This window comes from Vanellus vanellus (assembly GCF_965231255.1).
Source record: "Vanellus vanellus genome assembly, chromosome: 9".
Classification (NCBI taxonomy): domain Eukaryota; kingdom Metazoa; phylum Chordata; class Aves; order Charadriiformes; family Charadriidae; genus Vanellus; species Vanellus vanellus.
The window spans coordinates 10,921,828-10,943,845 of record NC_138914.1 but is presented as its reverse complement, the minus strand read 5'-3'; the positions used below and the strand labels follow the sequence as shown (position 1 = coordinate 10,943,845).

The window sequence follows — 22,018 nt, the reverse complement described above, 5'->3', positions numbered from 1 at the left end:
CCCTCATCCAGCCAACCAGTTATAACATCATAGAAAGCTATCAGATTGGTCAAGCATGATTTACCCTTGGTAAATCCATGTTGACCACTTCCAATAACTTCCCGTTCCTCAATGTGTTTGGAGATGACATCCAGAATGAGTCGCTCCATTACCTTCCCAGGGACAGAGGTGAGACTAACCGGTCTGTAGTTCCCTGGGTCCTCCTTCTTGCCTTTTTTGAAGATCGGAGTGATGTCAGCCTTCCTCCAGTCCTCAGGCACCTCTCCTGTTCTCCATGACCGTTCAAAGACAGTGGAGAGTGGTCTAGCAATAACATCCGCCAGCTCTCTCCGCACTCGCGGGTGCATGCCATCAGGGCCCATGGACTTGTGAATGTCCAGCTTGGCCAAGTGGTCTCTGACATGGTCCTCCTCAACTGAGGGAAAATCTTCCTCTCTCCAGACCTTCCCCTTTGCCTTCAGAGTATGGGATTCATGAGGGACAGCTTTAGCAGTGAAGACGGAAGAAAGGAAGGCATTCCAATACTTTGCAACCCATTCCAATACTTTGCAAGTTATTTTTAAAACCAACACTTGCCAGTATATCACAGCAACACACTTAAGATTTCCTTCTGAAACAGGACACCAAGAACTTTCATTTGCTTTCTATGGATGTCCCACTTCCTACCACTCCCTTAAAACACAGCCAATAAACAGCATATCGTTACAGGGCAGACCCTTGTCACTCCATCCCAGCCCAAGCCCGGAAAAAAAGTAATCAGGTATTTTTCCTAGCACGGCTGTAGCAGTGGGACCCCTGTGCTCACTCACCTCCTACACCCTGCCTCTTGCAGCCACCAAGAGCATTTGCCTTTTAAAGCAACTCGCTCTCTCTAAGTTCTCTTCTGGAAGAAGCCCTTCGGCTCAGCTCCCCGTGCCGAGGGACACCCCGCGACCGGCCCCGCTGCCTGCCTGGCCCTCCTGCCCCGCGGGATGGCGGCGGGCGCCGCACCCCCGGCACCTGGCGGGGATTGGGAGGATCCTCTGCAGCCCTCCGCCGCCGGCCCGGCTCCCGGGGGCTGCAGCACCGGGGCATCGCGGCCACTCCCCGCTCGGGGGGCGCCGAGACCAGGATCAGTAGCGACCCCATCCCGCCGCGCCTCAGGGGCGATCGAGGAGGCTGCCCCTGAGGGGAGACAGCACCGCCCCCGAAGGCGGGACCTTGGGGCCAGCCCTGGCGTCGATTGGGCATCCTCCAGCTGCCGCTGGCGCCGATTGGCTGTACCGGGCACCCCGCCCCGCCGCTCGCTCCTGTCAGCCCGGCCGCGGCGGGCCCCGAGTGCGCTGCGCTGCGGCCGCTCCGGTGGAATGGGCCGGCGGTGCCGGAGCGGGCAGGGACATGCTGTGGGAAGGGCTGCTTTATTAATGGGAGGACTTACCGGGAGGAAAAAAAGGTGTTTGTATCCCTTGGGAATGCTGCAAAAGCCCCAGGGGTTGTACTGTATGAATTCCTGCAGCTGCAAGACACGGGTGTGGGCGCTGTGCGGGGCAAAGCCCGCCGTGCGGCGGTGGCGGTGCGCAGGCCGCTGTGCGGGGCCACGCCGGTCGGCCCTGAGAGCTGTTGCGACCCACCGCGCTGTGCAGTGCCGCCTTTTCTCTGCCGTTCCCCCCGGCCCGGCCTGCCGAGCGCTTCCTCCCGCACACACAGAGACGGGCGTTGCAGGGGGTCGACGGCTCCCGGCCCGGTGCCCCTCGCGTGCCACCGCGGCGTGCGATGGAAGGACCCCACCGGTACCTTGGGGCTTTCTGAAATGTCAACAGGTAATGCTGTAGTTGTGTTCTCTGCGTGATAATATTCTCCTGTAGGAATCATATCTTGAACTACCTTATTTGAATTTTCTGCCTTCAAGTTGTAAACGCAAAAAGATTCTACTTAACAATAATGTCCATAGATCCAATGTCCACACGTGGTTGGGTTGTGCTTGTATGCTCACTTCACTGGAATGCTGGGAGGTCCACTCCAGTCTTTCAGTTTAGGGAAATTTACTTTAACAAATGGCAGCAACTGTGTAAGAAACAGCACCAGGAAATATGATTCATCAAATGTTAGGAAATGCATCTATTTCGCTTTTGGAAACTGTATATTTTACAGCATGGATGTTTCATTTTTAGATACAAAAATGTTCTAGTACAAAAGATACATAAGATGCAGTCAATGGTTATGGAACAAATTGCTAGCTTGTTACATAGCAACTAGTAAGCTCCAAAACTGTGTCATGCTGCTTTCTTCACACTCTACATTTTTAAATGCCTTCTTAGTTTTGCTAGCAGACATGATCTTCCATGTCTGTATTTATTCACATTATTAAAATTAAAAATACAAGAAAAAATAGAATACTGTGTCAATGAATTGATAATTCTTACCGTTAATCAAGAATATAGGATGATGTTCAGCCTCTGGGGTTTAACAGCACCTTTGGGAGGTGCTAATCTCCAGATGAGTGTTGCTTGCACAGTTCTATAACAACTACATTTTAAAAAAATGTGTGTAAAAAAAATATGTGCGTGTAAAAAAATATTTGTTTGTAAAAAAAGCAGAGTTGTCCTTCATTTGTGACCAAGAGCTACAATGTCTTGAGGGTAAAGGATACTATAGATTGTGCATCTAAACAACAATAAATGTCAGTTATATCTCAGTAATCCTTGTAATTATTAATTTTAGAGTGAAATTTTTCTGTAGGGACACCTCAAAGGGAAAAATCAGCTATTTAACAGTGAAGACTGTTACTCAGTGAAGAATGAGTAAACATATTTGTACTAATAATTACTAATGATTAAGTGTGTGCAAAAGAGACTGTGAGCTGCTTCCCTATGAACGCAAATTTACCTAAATAGGGTGGACTGGGGCATATTTTTCTGTGCCATAAATCATGAAAAAGCAGGCTATCAAGAAAGGATCTTTTCAGGTTTTTTATTCAGAAAGGTATTAGTAAACAGTAATGTCTAAATTTGCCAAGTTCAGATTAAAACATACGTTATACTGAATAGCCAAGTTATGTAACAGAGTACCACTATTGTAATACTACTCAGAGTCTTATATATGTTACATTCTATACTCATGTAACTCTACAAGACCATGTATATCACCTCAGAATATTTTTAAATTAACATGAAACAAGGCAAAGAATAACAATTTCATTTTGTGACTACAGGAGAACAAAACCTTTAAAGCATTTTTGTGAAACAAAACTGTGTCTACATTATGTTTTGCAATGTATAAAACTTATGTTTTCCATTCAGCTCTGGGGTGTGCCAATGTGCATTTCTTCCTGGAGGAGACCCAAGGTATTTACCATATGAAAAACATACCCATAAAAACCAATGAATATTAAATTTTCAGCACCATAAAGTGGCTCAATTAAATCTTATGTAGAATTAAGCAGTTGTTGACCAATCTGAATACATTCAATGTTTCTTATGTCAGTGCCAACGTTGTCTTGGTTTGATTCTGGTAAAATAAAAAGCCTGACACTGGCAAATATATAGACAGTATCCAAGGCACTTAAAATTAAGGATTTTCACCAGTTTTTAGTGTAGAAATCAATTCGGTAAATGCGTAGATGATTCTAATACTCAGGTCTTTAGTTAGAATACTTTTACTTGCTCGTAATAGCACCTACAATGAAGTAGGTACTGTACAAATACAGAACATAGGAGGCTTTATTCAGAGACCTTTGTGTAAAGCTAGGAAAACTCTATCATTACACAATTCCAATTAAAAGAATTACATATAAATTCATATGTCTTTAAAATATTCCCTGACCTCCATGGTGAATTTTGGCCATTTCTGTACATCAGGCCCTATTCCCTGTGCTAAGGAGGCAGCAGTCACCTGTCTGTAAGCTGAGCTACATGTTCTGGTAGTTCTTTTGTTTATAACAAACCTGTATTTCCTTAGACTGCACAAGAGTGGAATGTAACAATGTTACAAATAATAAATAGTTATAACAATAAAAGTGACACTTTCTTAAGGGGGCTTTCACTTGATAATAAGTATGACAGCATACAAGTTTCTATTTTCTTTTAAGAGTGATCACCGAGGCTGACCCTGAGGCTGTTAATGCTGGGTGAGCCAAGAGACACACAAAATGATTCCTCTCCGAGAACGAGTGGTGAGCGTGGCTCCCTGAGCAGGTCCACTTACTAGCTCATCTTTCACCGATTCTTTAACCCATTGCCAAAATAAATATAACAAATCAAATTTCAAGTGACCTATAACAAAATTAAAGATACTTTAAATTAAAACCTCGTCCCTAATCCAAAATATACAACAGTTTCCATGTGAAACACCATGAGAAACCTTAACAACATGCAAAGGACACTTAGAGAAAATTACTTTCAAAAATACTCTTATGAAGTATTAAACACTGTCTTAGAGCTCCTGACAGTGAAGCTTAAAGGTTAGACTTCAAATTGTGTCATACATATATATGTAGTAGAGCAGCTTGTAGAGTAGACTAACATGGCTTAAATTATTTACTTACAACTATGTTCAGTGCAATTCAAATTGAGATTGAGTCACATAGAACACACCTGAGAACTTGCATAAAAATTCCCCTCTTTGGTAATGCAGTTTTTGAGTATGTGGAGTAAGATTATATGGAATAGGATAGATTCATTTGAAAAGCAAAACTTTTTCCAATCTCTCTGAAGATTTCTGTCTGCTTGTACGCAGTGGGGTAACAACAAAGGGTATTGCTAACTGGTTGCTGATCAGTGCTTGCCCTATAACTTCGAGGACTGTGTTTCTTAATAAGACATACTTTATATGTAGGTGCTTTCTGAAATACACTGCAAAAGAATCATAAATTATTTTGGCAGTCTTGTTTGCCATACATTTTACATTGCAGATGAAAAGGAAGAAGGCACTTCTGTTTACTGAGCAGCATTGTGCTTTAATCTGCCTTAGAACAGGTATTTTCTGTTTCTTCTCAGTGTGAACAATTTCTTTTTTCTTCAGTCAGGGCTAATGTTTCTGATCCAAATCTGCTACTTGACCTTACAGGAAAGGTACATTTTTACCATCTTTCTCATGAAGAGACAATCCTGATGGCTTCTCCTGAGCTGGCCACCGCTAATAAATCCATCCAATTTATGATTCAAAAAGTTCAGAACTGTTCAATTTGTTTTCTTCATACAGCAAAATATTTTCCATGAGCTTCTTTTTTTGATCATTTATCTGTATTTTCCAAGATGTCTCTCTGGCTAATGCTGAAAAACAAAAAAGCCCAAACATTGAGAACATCCATCTGTTGCATAGGAATAGAAAATAATTTTAAAACAAAACAAAACAAAACTGGCTTAGGCAAAAACATCTGGTAGAAAACCAGAAAACATTTTGTAGATCTATTGGTAAAATCATAACCAAGGATAAAAGATTTACTGAAATGTGTTTATAAGTAGGAAGAAGAACCTAAGCAATTCTGGAGAAGAGAGTAATTTGTCCCTACCATTATAATTCTAGAGCACTTTTACAAAGACTTTGGTTATCCTAACAGGAACATGAGCAGTTTGCCAAAACAGCTTGAAGATTCAACACTTTTGAATGTTCTCCATGCACCCTTCAGATTTATCTAGATTTACCTTGTGAAGAACACAAAGAGTCAAGGTCTGCGTTTTTCTGTTGAAAGGTGCTCTGTGCAGTGGATGCTCTTTCCACGGCGGCGGCGCTTTTGGCACATGCTGCATTTCTTTCCTGAAGTCCGTTTGCAGGTAGCTTCTGCTTGATCCTGCAGTCAGCGACTGCCGTATTTCCTGAATCGCCACAGCTGTTGCTGGATAGTTCATCTGCAGATCTTTCTGAAGGATTCCACATAAAGCTGCTTGATTCATCTGATTCACAAGGGACCCTTGACATTTGCCCGCAGAAAGTGTCTGGTGACACAGCTCCTATTAAGTCAGGGGATGGATTGGCACTTTTCAGGATCACTGCCTGTGTGCTGCCCTCCTTATTCCCCCCCACAAAAGGCACATCCATGCTGAGACTCGTTGTCTCATCATCAGTTTCTTCTGGAGTGTTCATGGAGAATCCAGAAGTGATGCTTCCACAGAGGTAATGCTCTCTTAATTTATTTTCAGCCATCTCCATAATTTCAAGCACCTGTTTTTAACAACAAAATCTGTGAATGTAGAATAATTCCTGTACCCCTGCTTACACATACTCTTCTATGTTAACACTCTCAAAAACAGTAAAGCTGTCAAGAAGACTAAAATCTTGGTCATGTATTTAAAATATTACCTCTGCTATGTTAGAATTCTTCTTTCTCAGGCAAAGGCAGACGGCTGAGGCAAAATCAATAGCAACCCCTTCCGGCAAGTCTCCTGCTTTCCTGTCTAGATATTTACAGCATATTTCCTTGGCAGCCAGCTTTTCAAAATTCTTTAGTTTGGAGTGTGAGCTTTCTTTCGCTGTTTGAATTTCATCAGCAATCATATCTTTCTGTTCAAAGGAAGGAGATTTTGGTGAAGGCAAAATTAACACAAACATTTATTTCTATCTGAGTCACTGAGAATAAGAGTCTTGCCATATATTTGTTATTATTGCTCCTTAATGGCTGGTTTACAGACCTGAAAGCTTTAAGAATCTTCATTCATGCAACTGACAGAAATGTTTATTTTCACAGGAGAGAAAAGGCCAAAGGTTTTCTCTGCACGTCTCTAGTGTCAAATTGACTAAAGTAGACCCAGCTCTTCTAGGCTTATGCCCGTTTATAGAAGTGAAAAATAACCAACCCTCTACATAGCAGCATTCTCACACAGGACTTTTCAAACATTTGTTAAGGAAATCAGAAACCTAGGATCCTTTATTTTCTGAACCTTTTGAACATGGCTGAATTGCTTGGGAATAGTAAGAAAATACTATCGTTTTCCCCTCAAAGGCTTCAGCAAGCTGGCAAATCAGGAGGAGCGTGCCCTAGGGAAGGAACACAGGTGGAGTCCGTTATTGTGATGATGGTGTTAAAGGCATTCAGTGAGCCTGGCCAGGTCTGGTTGGTTGTGAAAGTAGTTTGTGTAGTTCTAATCACAGCCTGGGCAAATGGGCCAGGATATAAATTCCAGACACTAGTGCAATACATCAATGCCTGATAAACACGGTGAGGAGCAGCTGCAGTTGCCACCTACCCAGGTTTCCGCAGTCAGTTTGGCTCATAACACCTCTTTTTGGCACATAAAAACCATGCAGCAGCATTTCAGCGCAAAGCCTTGTCTCTTAAATAAACGTGTATTTAAATGCCAATTATTTGGGAGTATCTCCTAACATAATTGGGCCCGCACCCATGAGTGTGGTATGTGAAATGGGAACATATATTCTGCTCCTATCTAAAGGCAGGTAGGCTACTGATGTTAATGGAACCAGGATATGGCTTCTAAACACCCCTCCTTCAGGACGTGTACAGCAGACTGCAAATAACAAACTATTTATATACAATGAAAATTCATTTTATGACAACAACCCTATTCACTCACATTGGTATTTATTATTCCTGCTTTTTCTTACCAGATAGATTGGCTGTCTTCCTTCATCCAGTGCCTCAATCCCTGTCAGTATCTCTGCTAAGACCTAGAAGGTATATTTGAAAGATAAGTATATTTGTTCAGAATTAATTCTATTTTTGAAAATTACTTTTATAAATAAAGAAATACAGAACTGTCAGTGCCTTTTGAATTTATATTTTTACTTCAGATGACTTAACAAAGCCAAATCTGGGCAATCTTGATGACACTTCAGATTTACCTCCAGACCCAAGTCCAAATTTTACAGTTAGGTACCATAAATATTTTTGAAACAAAGGACGAGAAGAAAGTAATTCTAAATCTAGATAAGAAATCACACTGAACAGAGTAACTTCCTATTTAAATGGAAACATCTAGAGGCAGGTGACATCATAGACTATCAATTATTTTAGTTGAAATTCCAAATTAAGAGGTGATGTTTGTAGCAGTGGCAAATCTGCAAGAATTCTGAGAACGTAACTGCAGTCTTTCTCCTACTGTTTTTTTTAAACAATCAGCAGTAATACTTTTCTGGCAACAAGAAACAATTTTGTTTCTGTTGTTCTGTTTCTGTATGAGGCACATGCTCTTATATCCAATTTCCTGTCTAGAAGCATCAAAGAATGCAGCAGAACTGAAAAAAAGGCAACGTACCACACCACAGCCGAATATATCAACTTTTTCTGTTAACTGCCCGTGTCTGATAAAATCTTCTGGCAGATAAGTGAGAGAAGCTTGTAGGACTTTGGTTTTCATCACAGCATATTCTGATTTTTTATCAGCAGAATACAATCGCAGACCTGAATGTCCAAGCTTCGGTGTAAAGTTTTCATCCAACAAGATATTTGAGCTGTGATAAAGAAAAACAAATAAGAATATTGGTCAAGTAATTACTTTAACTTGAGAGAAAGAATTAAAGTTTTACACTTTTAACTTCAAAAGTGATGAAAGTTTCCAGCATTTGGCCTGCTGTGTATGAAAGGACAAAGAATGGCAGAAAGGGAGAGGGGGAAGAACAAGCACTCCAAAAATTACTTCAAAAGAATATACTTCCATCATTTAGAAAAGAGAAGCAGGTTAAACATAAAATGGTAAACACCCTGCAGAACATGGGACAGCAGAAAGATACTGCAAATGGATTTCAAAATTGCATAAGCTTTCAGCCATTATTGTTAAAGAAATTCTGGAATTAACAGGTGACCAAGGAAGTGCTGTGATGCCAAACCCCTCACCTTTTGATATTCCCATGAAGAATTCCAAAATTATGTAAATACTCTACAGCTCGGATGAGTCCTATAGCAATGCTAATTCGCATCTCCCAGGTCAGTGGAGCACAATCAGCCTGCAAGGAAGTGAGGAAAAAAATGATAAAAAAATCTGTAAGACATTAGTAGTTTTGAAAACCAAAGACTTAGTTGTAGTCCCAGTCAAAACTCCTGTTGGCCTAAATCAAAAGTTTGGTCCAAGGCAGAAACTGATGATTTCTAGGCCAAGGCGGGCACCTGATCTTACATATTGTGCTGCATGTTTTGCCTGCCATGGGACACTGAGATAAGGACACAAGCGAGGATCACGTGTGCCCAAAGCACCAAGTACTCGTGGTTACTGAGGCATAGCGCTGGTTTTGGTGGGTTGTGTTTCTAATGTTTCCTCTGCCCTATTATCTCCTCTGGAAATGTTCTTTCAGTGGCTGTGAACACCTCAGACTGTTCCCTCTTAAGCCCTTGCAAAACTTGGTAGCTCATTATGTGAATGAATACAATGATGGATTCTACAGATTCCCAAATGCAATGAAATATTACAATATGAATAGCCACATTTTGCAGATTCCTTATTACTCTAAAAATCTAAAGTCTGCACAGCAGAAACTTCCTGTTGACCTGATCTGCTTTGTAGTAGAAAAACTGGAGAAAAGCTGCAGCTTTTCTAGTACTGCGGTCAAAGTATTAGCACACCTTTTTTTTTGTTTGTTTTGGCACTTTTTTTTTTGGCTGTTTCTCAGAATTCAAAGAGATATAATTGCTTTTCATACAATAACAGGACAGGACGTGTAATCACAGATAGATAACAGACCCAGACTACTTGCTTACTTGCCGCTGCAGCTGGTTTTGTAGTGATCCATTAGGCAGGTATGGATATATCAGACAGTGCAATCCAGTTTCCACTGAGAAACCCAGCAGCTGCAAAATGTTGACATGACAACACCTGCAGGCACAGATCAACAATGATTTGCAAATGAAATAAGAGCAACACTGAAAAATACATTCCTGAGCTGGAATAAATTCCTGAATTCAAGGCCACTGGGCATTGTGTCCTGCAGCTGGAAGCATGGAGTGGCCGAAAGCAGGACAGCAGAAGGCCAGCCCACCTAGCAGCAAGGAGAGACACCCTCACAGCACAGCCCTGCTCTGAGCAGGCGGGAGGGATGCCAAGCTCCAGAAAGCACGGTTTCCTCATCGCTGGGCAGCATGCAGCTTCCCTGGCACTCCTGCAAAGCCCCTGCACAGCCCTGCGGTCCCCAGACCAGCATAGCGCCCAGGGACACACACATATCAGTCCTGAACCAAACACACAGGCAACAGGCCCTGAGCGGCATACGCTTGGGCTGAGTTTGAAAGCCAGCTGCTTACCGAAAGCAAATCTGTACTTCTGTGTGAAAGAATCTTTGGGTGGAATTTGGGCTTGTGCATTCCATCTGACAAATGAAAACATACAGTAGAATGTGTCAATACTAATTCTTAAGATGTTGCATTTATACAGATCTTCTAGTCTCTAGATGACAAACTACTTTAGAAAATACGCAAGTATCACTGATGGCATCTGTGTGTCAAAGGCAGCAATTAATTGAAAATTAGAACAAAAAACAGTGTAAAGACACCTCTGATCCAATCATCAAGGCATGTTGCTACATTGCAGGCTACTCCCATGGACAGAGTTGATAAAACTACTCACATGAGTAACATATCTCTCATATGTGTTTGCTGAATCTAGGTTTGCTTACTTTACATCATTTCCTTTCTACTTCTCTTGTGTAGCTGTTCTGGTTCCTTGCTTATACGATATTAAAGAACCACTAACGTTCAAGCGATACTCATAACATACCCCCTTCAAAGAAAAAGAAAAGATGGAGTACTTGCCTCTTTCAGTCTTTTGATGACATACTCTGTGTTGTTCCTCTGACCTTTGTAGACATCTGCAAAAGTACCTTCACAAATTCTGCTCTTGTCACTGAAACCATTTGTGGCATTATTAACTTCCCTCAGGGTCCACAAAAGACTCCCACTGGGGAGATCAGTCATTGTCTCCTGCTGAGGACTAGAAGAGCTGCAGGGCTACACATTTGTAGAAGAAACAAGTTTATCTCATGAAAATTCATGTGCTTTTTCCTTCTTTCAGGTGTCATATTTTCTTTTCCATGATTTAAGCAATCACTGTGATTGTTGAAAGAAATTGTGAAAGCTGCTCTGCAATCACTCATCGGGGTTTCCCTTTGTAACACTGGTCGTGATCAGCTTTGCTGATGTAAAAATTTTGCATAGTAGAAGAGACTAGAAAACAGTTACCATTTTGTATTTCCACCTTTCCCAGAAAACAGACTTGTTTAAAAGTCCATATATTTCTTTATAGCTTCTATATAGCTTAGTTTTAGCTACAAAAAATATTAATCTTTATGGCTGGGGCATGTATTAAGAAACAGCTGGATCAGAAAGCAGGGTCCCTCTTTATTTATGCTCTGGTAGGAATTTCACATCTACTTCTGAAGCATCTGGCATCAGTTGCACAATAATGCGTTGCTTCCAGTGTGGCAAGTCCTAATGCCAATCGTTATTACAGTTTCGCTGTAGCCTAATCACACAGCTTTCACAACCTTCATGTGCTCCAGAACTGAGAAAACAAAACAACTCCCTTTCAAGAAACTCTGAAACTACTGCATTCTTTGTAGCAGTCTTCTCTTCTAGGTGGTACTCTTGAACCGTGTTCTTTTGGAAGATTTTAAAGTCTTAAAATACAATCTTCTTTAAAAAAACTCAAACAAAATAAACCTACGAGAACAGGCCAAGACAACCATGACAGGAGCAGAGTGTGCACATGGATCTGGGAAACACTCTGACAACCCACAGGATGAATCCAGCCAGAATATCTTAAAGACAAGAGAGCTATAGGGAGGAGCAGGAGGCTGTGCAGAAATCATTAGGAACATGGGAAAAAGTTCCCACAGTGAGAGGGTTAAGTACTGGAACAGGGGCTCAGAGAGGTAGTGGAACCACCATCTTTGGAGATTGCCAACTGCCAGCTACACAAGGCTCTGGGCAACTGACTGAAAATTGGTACTAGCCCAGTTTTGAGCAGAAACCACAATTTAAGTATAAAATTAACCTAAAAGAAGCATGCTGTTCTGACTAGTCAGCGGTATCTATTGTCCTGTCCTGTGATCCCACCAGAAATGTTAAGTCCTGTGTAAAATCCGTACTGGAAATTCCTTCAAAATTAATTGCTATTTGTGGGCAGGTTATCCGTGCTGACCTATGCACTATGCAATAGTGTTAATTTTTCCATTCACTGGTCCTTCACTGGCAAAAAAGTGATGTAAACCGTAAGTAAGCTAACTGTAGCATTACTATTATATTTAGTCCAAATAAACTGTAATCATGCCCCACTTTTTCACCAGATCTATACTTTATGCAAGTAGAGGGATAAACTTTAATTGAAAAAAAAAAAAACAACAGAATGTCATAAAGATGATTTTCATTGCTATAATCAATGAGTACTAAAGGGATTTACCTTCACACTTGATGAGACAGGAGGATTTGACTGTAAGGATTTCAAAAGGTCTCTTGGGGGAGGTGGTGGAGGGGGCAGTGAATACAAGGCTCCTTCAGAAACAGCACCTGAAATTGAAACAACAGCATTGAAAAGACACCTTATTTTTGTAATACCACAGCTGGTGACTAATAAGGAAAGTCTGGGGTATTTTGCTGAATTTCCTAACCAGGGATAATATGTGAGAAGCTGTCGAAGCTGTCAAAGCTGTCAAAATGTGACAGTCTGTGGGAAGATAGGAAGCTATTTTCCTGGTTCCTCTTTCCAAGATGACTGCACAGATGTCTCATCCTGGCTGGGGACAGAGGGCTCCCTGTGTCTGTGGGGTTGCTCAGCCGCTCCCCTCACTGTGTCCTGTGGTACCGTCCCTCCTTTCCCAGGCAGGGGAACTGCTAACGCGTGCACGGCTCTCTTCTGGCCCGGGTTTGTTTGCATGGAGAGGACACAGGGACGGGGTGTATGCACTGATCTGGTATGGAGCCGTGACAGGACCAGGGACCTGGGGAACGTCCTGAGACCCCAAGGACAGATAGAGCTGGCATCTCTCAAGGCTCAGAGAGCTCAAGGAAGGAGGAACAGGAGGCCATGTGCTAAAGTTAGGAATAAACAGCTCGGGAGACAACAGTGCTAGGTAAAGGGGAAATAATACTCAAATGTGACCATTTTGAAGAGCGATATATTCATTACTCCATACTGAAAGCGAATGGGAAGCAGTCTTGTCTATAAGGTCATTCCAATGTTAAAGCTAATTCAGAATCTATTACTTACTACTCGCTGGTGATACTCTCAGATGTGACGAGTCTGGTGATGGCAACAGACTTATCTCATTTTCTCTCTCTTTATTCTTCTTTTCTGTGGGAGTTAAAGATATGTTCTCCTGTTTAGGTGGCTCTACCAGCTCTTCTTTTTCAGAGTTGGTAATATTACAGGCTGATGTCCCTTCAAAAGAGAAGAAAAGAAAGATGAAGATTACCAGGGAAAATAGAGTCTGACTCTAATCAGTTATCAGGAAACAATCCTAGTTAGGAAAACAGACTGTAAATTAGCATGAACATTAAAATCAACATTCAAGCCATTTATTGTTAAATTGCTGGAACACTATTGGTGTTTATATTCAGACCATATTCATGACATTAACTACTACTGAAAATTAATAAGACGTGATAGCTTCAAACAAATATCTGTGATGATTACTCAAAAGATATATAATCTCTTACAATAAAGCATTAGCAATAATTGTGTATTTATTTTGTCATTTTCTATGTAATATCTTTCGGCCAATGATCTCAAATCACAAATATCTCCCAGCCTAAAGAAGGCATCTAGTTCATTGTTAATTGTCATGGGACTGAGAGGAAGTTTGACAAAATTGTATTGGTTTTAGTCTGTTAAATGTTTTAGGACGATTTTCAATTCTGTGGTTTTAGTGCCATGACTATGCCCCTAAACACTTTCCTATATAGAACTATTTGCAATAAAGAATCATACTTTTATTTATGAACAGAAATAAAGAAACTGGAGACAATCTAGGGAAAACATAAAAATGGTCAAAGGTCAAGACTTACTGATGTATAAGGTAAAAGTATTGAATCACTACAGCTCTAAAAGATCCTATATTGTATACAGCTTGGCAAAACCTCAGAATCGGGCCTGCAAAAGCAACTTGAAGTCTGGTTAAAAGAAGTACAAAGATGCTTTCAGTATTCAGAGACTTGAAGAGTATGTACATCTTAGAGGGAATTATTAAAATAGATTAGGCTACAGTTAGCATGAGAAAAAATAAAGTAAAAAAATGCAAGATACTAGGATATACAAGGCAGAAAAAGTCTCCTAAAGAAGCAGCTGAATTATTCTCCATGAATATATTTAAAACTGAGATTGAAAAGGAGCTTGGAAATGCCCAGCGTGCACTGGGTGTAATGTAAGAACTTTCTACTGCCTAGTAACCACATTTTCCTGGTTGTAGTTCTAAACTTTTGTTTCTACCTGGCACCGTTTATCAGCAATACATTTAGCATTTTCTTAAAAATTGAAATTAATGTTTTATTTTTATATAAAAGAAAATAAACTACAAGTATTAATAGAAGGGTTTTTTTTCATGCCATCTTATCACCTTGTATCTTAAGTGTGGTGGTGACCTTGGAATCAAAAGCCACAGGCCTGTGCATTTGCAATCAGATAATAGGTTTGGTCTTTTTTTTTTTTTTGTACAAACAAAGCCTTGGGAGTATCTGAAAGAAGCAGGAAGCGGTAGGTTTCATTTATAGTCTCTGCTCCTTACGATAAACCAAGATTCAGTAGAACTGTCTGAGGGCAGACAAACTGACGGTTCCAGTGCACTAAAAGCATAGGAGCACGTGAAAAGCGATAATGGGCATGAAAAACAGAACTGGGCGCCTCCGTGCCAGGCATGTTTTCTCCTTTGAGCTCTGTTTGGGGTTTGTACCCGCTTTCTTCAATGTCACCTACAAATGCAGGGTTGAATGAAACTAGGTCTTCAAACTGAAACTCAGAAAAATCAGGCATGTGTCTTTATTACTGTGTCAGGCTGCTATGAAATCCCCAATTTTATGGGCTTTTGAAATCAGCTATCGAGGCCTTTAGTCAAAACTGACAGTCCCTGTATTCGGCAGTTCTTGGCTTTTTCCTCCTGTACTTTAACCTAGAAGTCTCTAAAATGAGAATCACTTCTCTCTTTCAACCTGTTTTTCAGGGTTTTTCATGACTTTTGCAACTTCCTGCACATCAGACAAACTGGTCACTACTAAAGCTAAAGAACTTCCATAAAAAATGTCTTTTCATGGACATCCAGCAGTGGGACTAGAGCAGTGCAAGAAATTGTTGGAGGGAGGTAGAACTCTCCTGGAAGTAATCTGCCAGAAAAACATCTACCCGTGTGTTGTGCTTGATTCCTCTAAGTCAGAATGAAAAGAATTCTGGTGATACAGTTTTCTGAATCACCCAATAGAACAAGCAATGTGTTCTCCATATCTGCCCGAGAGGAACCACCTGAGTAAGCATATTCAGATACAGATAAAAAAGCAGAAGAAGAGGGTAAAGACCTGAAAGATTTGTCTAAACCTAAAAAGGTCCTTCTAGAAATCACTTCTGCTTATGACTGAGCACACACTGGAATGCCCGTATTGGGTAAATTCCAGAAAACATTAACTACTTCCACATGGCAGAACAACAAAATAAACCAGACTTGCCACAACTTAAATTAGCATGAAGCTTTGCTATGGACTTCAATATAAAAGACAACTATTAGAAGTTTTTTTAAAAGATCATTTCATGGTAGTTTTGTCCATTTATTGCATTTGAATTGATCTGGGACAAAAATTAATATTGATTATACAGAAACGTAACAAAAAATTGATCGCTCCACAGGATTTGTCTCTTCTGTCCTCTATTAAACCCTCTTTATCTAGCCCTCCTATTGCTTTACAGCATTCAGAGTCAAACCCATGGTCGCTTCCAATTTGTTACGCTGCCCTCTGTGGAACAGTCCCTGGTGTAGTTCACCCACTGCCACCGACGCTGTCAGAAAGGTGTGTTACATCTGTTACATTGGCTCAGGGTCTTAATGAGCTGAATTGAGTATGTCTGTTTCTTGCCGTGATTTCTTTAGATTTACTTTCCCTATTTACTATGTAGAAATCATTATGAAGCCCCCTGCCTACTTGCGTCAGCCGACTACAGTTTTTAGGAACGAAGCTTTTCCTTGGGGATCACAGTGTGCTCCTGCAGCCAGGGGGAAGTTGATTGCGGTTTATTTTTAACAGGGAGAAATCCCTCAGCTTCTGCAGCTTGTGGCAAGTGAAGTCCAAATCTCAGAAACTTTTTTGAGAAAGCTCAATTAAAAAAAAAAAAGGTAAATGAGAGAATCCCAAGAGCAAGCAGGTAATCCCCTCTTAATCCCCTCTGGTACCAGAGGCTAAAGTCAGGTGTACAGCGATATTTTCATACCACGTAAAAGGCAAGCGCTCAGACAAACAGCAGGGCGAGAAACATTTCTGTGCAGTGATGATGATTATGTTTGCCTGGGTTGTACCTTTATTTTTAATGGCGATGTTGCTGGAAGAGCTCTTGGATCAGAAGCCTGATTCTTTGCATTTTACATAACCAGAGAGACAAATCTGGCTTGGTTCTGTGCCACCAGACTGCTGGGGGCTCTCAAGCACTGCCTTGTGGGATGTCCCCGTGGCTGTGTCCTGCCTTTGCACACAGGACCAGCCACAGCGATCAGGCTCTGCGCTTCCTGGCGGTGGTTGCACTGGATGTGGTGTACACCAGAACTTCAACCCAACAATGTGGTGGTTTGTGAGCAATAGCTCTCTGAAATTAAATACGTGAAGTATCTCTGGGAGTGACATACCCCCGCAATGGGCTGAACTACTCTCAGTTTGAAATCTGCTCATGGCCTTGTTTTAAAGGCCTATAAGAGAAGAGAAAACCCTCTACCTTGGGGTAAAAGCAGCAGCACCTCAGTTGTTATAACAAGTAAATTTTCTAAACTCCTTGAACTCAGCTTTTGCAAAAATGGCAAAATTAACCCACATGGGAAAGAAAAGGCACCATACCTGACTGAACAAACCCAGCCTTTTCCATGAGAGACAAAAAGTACGTTGAAAATTGTTGCTGCTATTACGTAGTGGTAAAAACATTCAGTAATTTTTCAATTTACATTTTTATGTTTCTCAGAAGGAGAATGCAGGGGTTTTTTTCTCTTAAATCACAGTGTATAAAGTGGGCTTACAGACATGTCAATGAACTGGGTGCAGGAACACACTGAGCTACAGCAGCTGTGACTACAGGTGGGCCCCAGACCTTGCTGTCAGGGGGAGAAGGCAGGGGCCATGATTAATTAGCGGTTACGGTGTGGTAGGTTATACCCTGTTAGAGAAGAGCCCGCAGAAACTCTCTTAATGGGCTAGGAATCAACTGTGTTACATACTGGACAGCCACAGAGTGGAAGTGTCACCACATCTTGGAAGGCACCCTCTGCTCCAGAGTGTCTGTAAAAACACCACTGCCAGGGAGCTGGGCTTAGTTCATTGGCGATATCGAGGTCACATTTATTCAATTGATAGGTTTAAAAAAAATCATCAAGATATTGTTTTCAATCCTGTCCACTCAGCCTGGACCCTCAAAGTCACAGTCACTGTGACTAAATTAACAGCTGGATTATTGATATACAAATTAAAACAGATTCGAGTTCACTTTCCTGTGGCTTTGCTTTGCTGAGGGATGAAATGTCAGAATTGTTAGTCTCCTCAGCTGAATGCTGTGGCTGAATTCAGTCAGAAAGCGGATCTACTGAATCAGAAGGCTGCATGTGGGTGATGCCAAAATCAGGTGTATTAACTGAGCGACGCGCTTGTTAGGTCTGTGGTTATTGTGTTTGAGGTACTAAGACAGAATTTGCTTGAAGGCTGTTTGTGCTGTAATACTTAATATTCCTTGTTAAAAAAAAAAAAAACAACAAACAGAATTTAGAATACCATTGTGAAAGATTTTTTCTGCCGTACCAAAACAAAGGTGAAGAGTCATGCTAATGCCAGGAAACTCCAGAAAGCCAGCAGTGCTGCACAAAGCAGTGTTGTGGTAAAACCCCGTGAGGCATTACTGGTCTTCCCATGAGAAGAGCCTCGCGGTGCTGTGCAGCGAATGCCAGCTGCACCCTGACAGCTGGCGCAGCCTGCTGTTTCGCAACCGCCCCTCATGGCGTGACTCAAAGGCACTGACGGTTTCCCCGTCGCAGAAGCAGACGGTGCTCCTGCACACTTTCCACCTGTGGAAGCGTACGCCCCCATAAGCTTTGAGCGTTTCCCATACACACCCGGATAGTGCTTCTTTAAGCATTTTTGTCCACGTAACAAAAATCTGTAATTTTTCTTTCTAATAATTCTCTGTGGAGAACTGGCAAGGTTCATAAAAACATCTGATTTCCAGAAAGTAGACTTTGGGTGGGAATATGTGTGAAAAAAGGAATTTGGTCCACTCTCAACTTTTTGGGGCAACCCAGTACAGAAAGACAGGATGTTGTCCATGGTTCAACAGATTTGGTGGTAGAACTGGACTAAGGTACCGTTTGGCTTACAAAAACAGACAGCTGCAATTTAAACATAACTTTGAATGGAGAAAAATTAAAAGGAAAATTATAGTTGTGATTTCTATAAGGCAATGGTTTACCTTAACTTGGCACACTGAGTTCAAACTCTAATCATCCTACCTCAAAAAAGATAAACCTGAAATAGAGCAACATGGAGATAAGTGAGAAAATTACATGCAAAGAGTTAGAAAAGACTACAGCTGATTAATTTATAGAGGGATTGAGGAGAACGTGATAGGAATAGAGAAAATACAAAGTGAGATAAAGAAATAGTAATGTAGGTAGTTGATAAACCATTTCTCCTTTTCATAAGCTTTTTCTTACAGTGCAGGAATGCAGGCTGCAGAGGCAAAACTGATTATATGTTTTTCTACTCTGAGTTTGTTGGCAATTAGAGTATAATGACAAACTTTCACGGAGAAACAAAAATGTATGAAAAATCAAAACACTCATAACTATGCTGTGTTTTGAAACCCTGCCTGATGCATGGCAGTACCACCCCTGGTTCAGAGCAGAGCTGATCTCTCCTTGGCACCTCTTGAAACATCTGAGATGGCCACTACGTAGGTGGGATAATGAACCAGAGGGACCAGTTGATTCCTCCTCTCTGTCACCTCTTCCTTTCCCACCACAAATTTTATTTGAGAGAGTAGAAAATCAGAATCAGTACAGAAATTTTAGACTTTGAGCATGAGACTCCCAGCAAAAAGTTGCTTCAGCTAGCGAGAGAGATGTACAGGCCCGGGTGTGGGTGCTGTGGGAAGCAGTGCAGCTCCCCACAGAGTGAAAGGGCAGCTACTCACAGTCCAGGATGACCTGAGCCGCCCGGTAAAGCTGCAGTCCTTGAAGCAGGTCCAGGAGCTGCTGCACTGTCGCTAGCCTCACGCCCCACCACCACATGAGCTCTCGTGTTATGCTGATCCCCGTCCTCTCCATGCACTTGATTTTCCGTAGCTCTGTTTGATCGGTTATCACGTAGGAGGCTAGTGGGAGACAAGGAATATTTCTGTGTAAAAATCAGAAAAAACAAGCAAGTGCAAGCAGGGAACGCTGAGGTGTGAGACACTTGCCTTTTTCATCTGCACACATTTAAAAGGAAGGACCACAATGAATTAGCTACGAAGACATGAAGAAAATTCAGTTCCTAAAGTAAGATACTCCTTTTATTCCTCCAACTATTCTGGAAAAATCTTTGTTATATCAGCAACCCAAAAAGAAAACCCAGTCACACTTTTCAGCATATTTTCCTCATAATCTTCCTTCACGTCAGTACTTTGTACCAAAATAAAGATTAAATTCCTGGTGTGATTGTCCCAAAATAGGTAACAGGAGTCAGCAGTGAGATTGTGCTCCTGCCCACATTACTAAATACCAATATTATGGTAAGACAAATAGTAACTGAATCATCTGGGTGTTGTTTACAGTCAGATAAACGTATGGGTGCAACACAGCTATTTTTAAAAGCAGCTGACCCTACACAATTTGTCCTGATTCCTGGATGCGCAGTGTGGTGACCCCTCTGCACTCCCTGGCTCGCTCACTGACACGTAACCCCCTCCCCTTGTTCAGATCCCACTAAATCCCATGCACCCAGACATGGCGTAAGCGCCAGGGTTATGGTGACATGGGCTGGAACCAGGACGGTCAAACACCACGGGTAGCTAAGAATGCCCCTGGATTTGGGACGGGGATGTGCCACAGCTTCCCCAGCCCTGCACCAGCTGCGGGGGGGCAGGTGACAGCCCCTTAGGGAAGAGGAGCCAGGATGAACTGGCTGAAGCAGTGGTTTGTGACACAGGGTCATCATGTCACTCCGCTTTGGGATGTTGTGTGAATTCAGCTGTGCTCATCTGTGGTCTGTGGGGCCATTGGAGATCCCCACCGACGGCGCCGGGCTCAGCCCCCCATAGCTGACCCCCTCTATGTCCCTGAAGGAGGGAGGTCTGGGGGGCCGGGGCGCATGTGGATAGAGAGATCCCCCAGGTGACACCTCAGCTGGCGTTAGAGGGATGTTCCACACACAGTTTTATGCATGTGAAGATAGCAGAGGTTAACCCCCCCCACCTCAGTCAGCAAGTTTAAGTGGGGCAAGAGCTTACTCAGCAGACAGTGAAGTCTTGAATGGAATTAAGTCATGTTAAATGAAGGAAGTAAGGCCAACAAAGAAAAGATTTGGATTAGAACTGTTTGGACTGGGATACAGAAAAAAAGAATAAAAAACTCAGGGACTACATTTTCTGTGCTGATGAACTGGACACAGCTAGGACCAAGAAAAACGGGAGCAGTAAGTGTGAGGGAATGTACATGAAGTGAAGGAAGAAAGAAAAAAATAGAACATGTAAGGACATGTGAGGGCTGTTGTGAAAACAGGCAAGCAAACAGCAGAGGATAAAGTGCGAGCGGAGAGAGGAATGTGATGGATCGCGGGGAGCAAGGGGAGCGAGCCTGGCTGCCTGGGAGAAGCCAAGGGAATGCGGAAGTCTGGAATTCCACCTGTTAGAGGTTTTGCTTGATCCTGAAAACAGAGCGGTGCACAGGAATTCCCTGTCCAGGGGCTGCGCTCGTCCAGTGCTGGGGAGTGACTCGGCCCGAGGCCCTGCGCGGGAGCAGCCGCACCGCTCGCCCCAGCCTCGTCCTTCCACCACACCGCCAAACCCCGCTGCCACCCCGCTGCCACCTCTTACCGAACCGCATCCAGTCGTAGTCACTCAGGCAGTCCATCTTCTGGCAGAAATCCTCCAGCACCCAGGCGGGCATGCTGTGAATGTACAGAGCCGGGGGGCAGCCCCCTTTCAGGGCCGGGGGCGGCTGCTGCAGGGTCATGGCTTCGCAGTCCCTCTCCAGAGAGTCCTTTGTCCCCGCTGTGGCCATCACCGGCGGCCACGCATGGTGCGCACCTCAGGCTGCGGTACAGGCAGTGTTGCTCACCAGTCTCCGCCGCCTCAGCCTGCTGCGGAGGGCTGATTTTCTCCAAAAGCTTCCTCTTCTCAGAGGGGCTGTCCTTGGCAGCTTGTCCCCACCCCGGCCCCGCTCTCCCTTTGCCGGGGAAGAGCCAAGAGGCTCCGTCAGGCCGTTCTTGGCAGGCCCCGCCGTGCCGCATCACTTCCTGCTCCGGCTGACGTCAGGCCCCGGCCCAGATGCAAATCAGATTTTCCTTTCCACAGCCACACGTTGCTCCAGCCTGGTTGCCAAATGACGAGTTTCACGTGGCGGAGGTGAAAGATGCTTTCCTGGCGGTTACGCACAGCTGGCACTGCCGCCGGGCCGGGCAGGAGCTGCTCACAGTGAAGGCAGACGTGGTTCCCGGCACAGACGGCTCAGCCCGGACCTTGGCCACGTCTGTGGGGCGGTCACCCAGCAGGTTGTTCACCCTCGTGGGTACAGACATGTGTGTCTGGCTAAACATAGATCCCCCTCAGAGCCACACCAACCGCCCTGCCGCCTGCTGTACGACTGGGGATGCAGTTTCAAAGGAATGTGTACCAACAGAGCGGGCAGCAAAAAGTACCCCAGTAATTTTGAGCCACGACCCCGCTACCAGTCTGACTGTCAA

At 43.0% G+C, this 22,018-nt stretch overlaps 1 protein-coding gene across 1 annotated transcript; it reads right to left on the bottom strand.

Annotated features, from left to right (window-relative positions):
- Positions 1 to 4,867: 4,867 nt before the first annotated feature.
- Positions 4,868 to 21,539, bottom strand: IRAK2 (interleukin 1 receptor associated kinase 2). The gene is made up of 13 exons (XM_082487704.1): positions 21,150 to 21,539; positions 19,269 to 19,448; positions 13,122 to 13,292; positions 12,315 to 12,421; positions 10,670 to 10,864; positions 10,163 to 10,227; positions 9,623 to 9,737; positions 8,765 to 8,874; positions 8,187 to 8,382; positions 7,537 to 7,599; positions 6,277 to 6,477; positions 5,622 to 6,138; positions 4,868 to 5,249 (listed from the first exon to the last, which is right to left on the bottom strand). Exons 1-13 carry the CDS (start codon positions 21,334 to 21,336, stop codon positions 5,131 to 5,133), a joined length of 2,226 nt encoding a protein of 741 aa, XP_082343830.1. The 5' UTR covers positions 21,337 to 21,539; the 3' UTR covers positions 4,868 to 5,130.
- Between the last annotated feature and the right edge of the window lie 479 nt (positions 21,540 to 22,018).

Bases quoted from the DNA above. Each gene is read 5' to 3' on its own strand.
- IRAK2 (XM_082487704.1), bottom strand. From the start codon at position 21,336: ATGGCCACAGCGGGGACAAAGGACTCTCTGGAGAGGGACTGCGAAGCC. The intron at 10,228-10,669 runs GCAAGTACTCCA...TTCATTTGTCAG, and splicing joins TCATCAAAAGACTGAAAGAG to ATGGAATGCACAAGCCCAAA. The intron at 9,738-10,162 runs GTAAGCAGCTGG...CTGTGCCTGCAG, and splicing joins GAAGTACAGATTTGCTTTCG to GTGTTGTCATGTCAACATTT.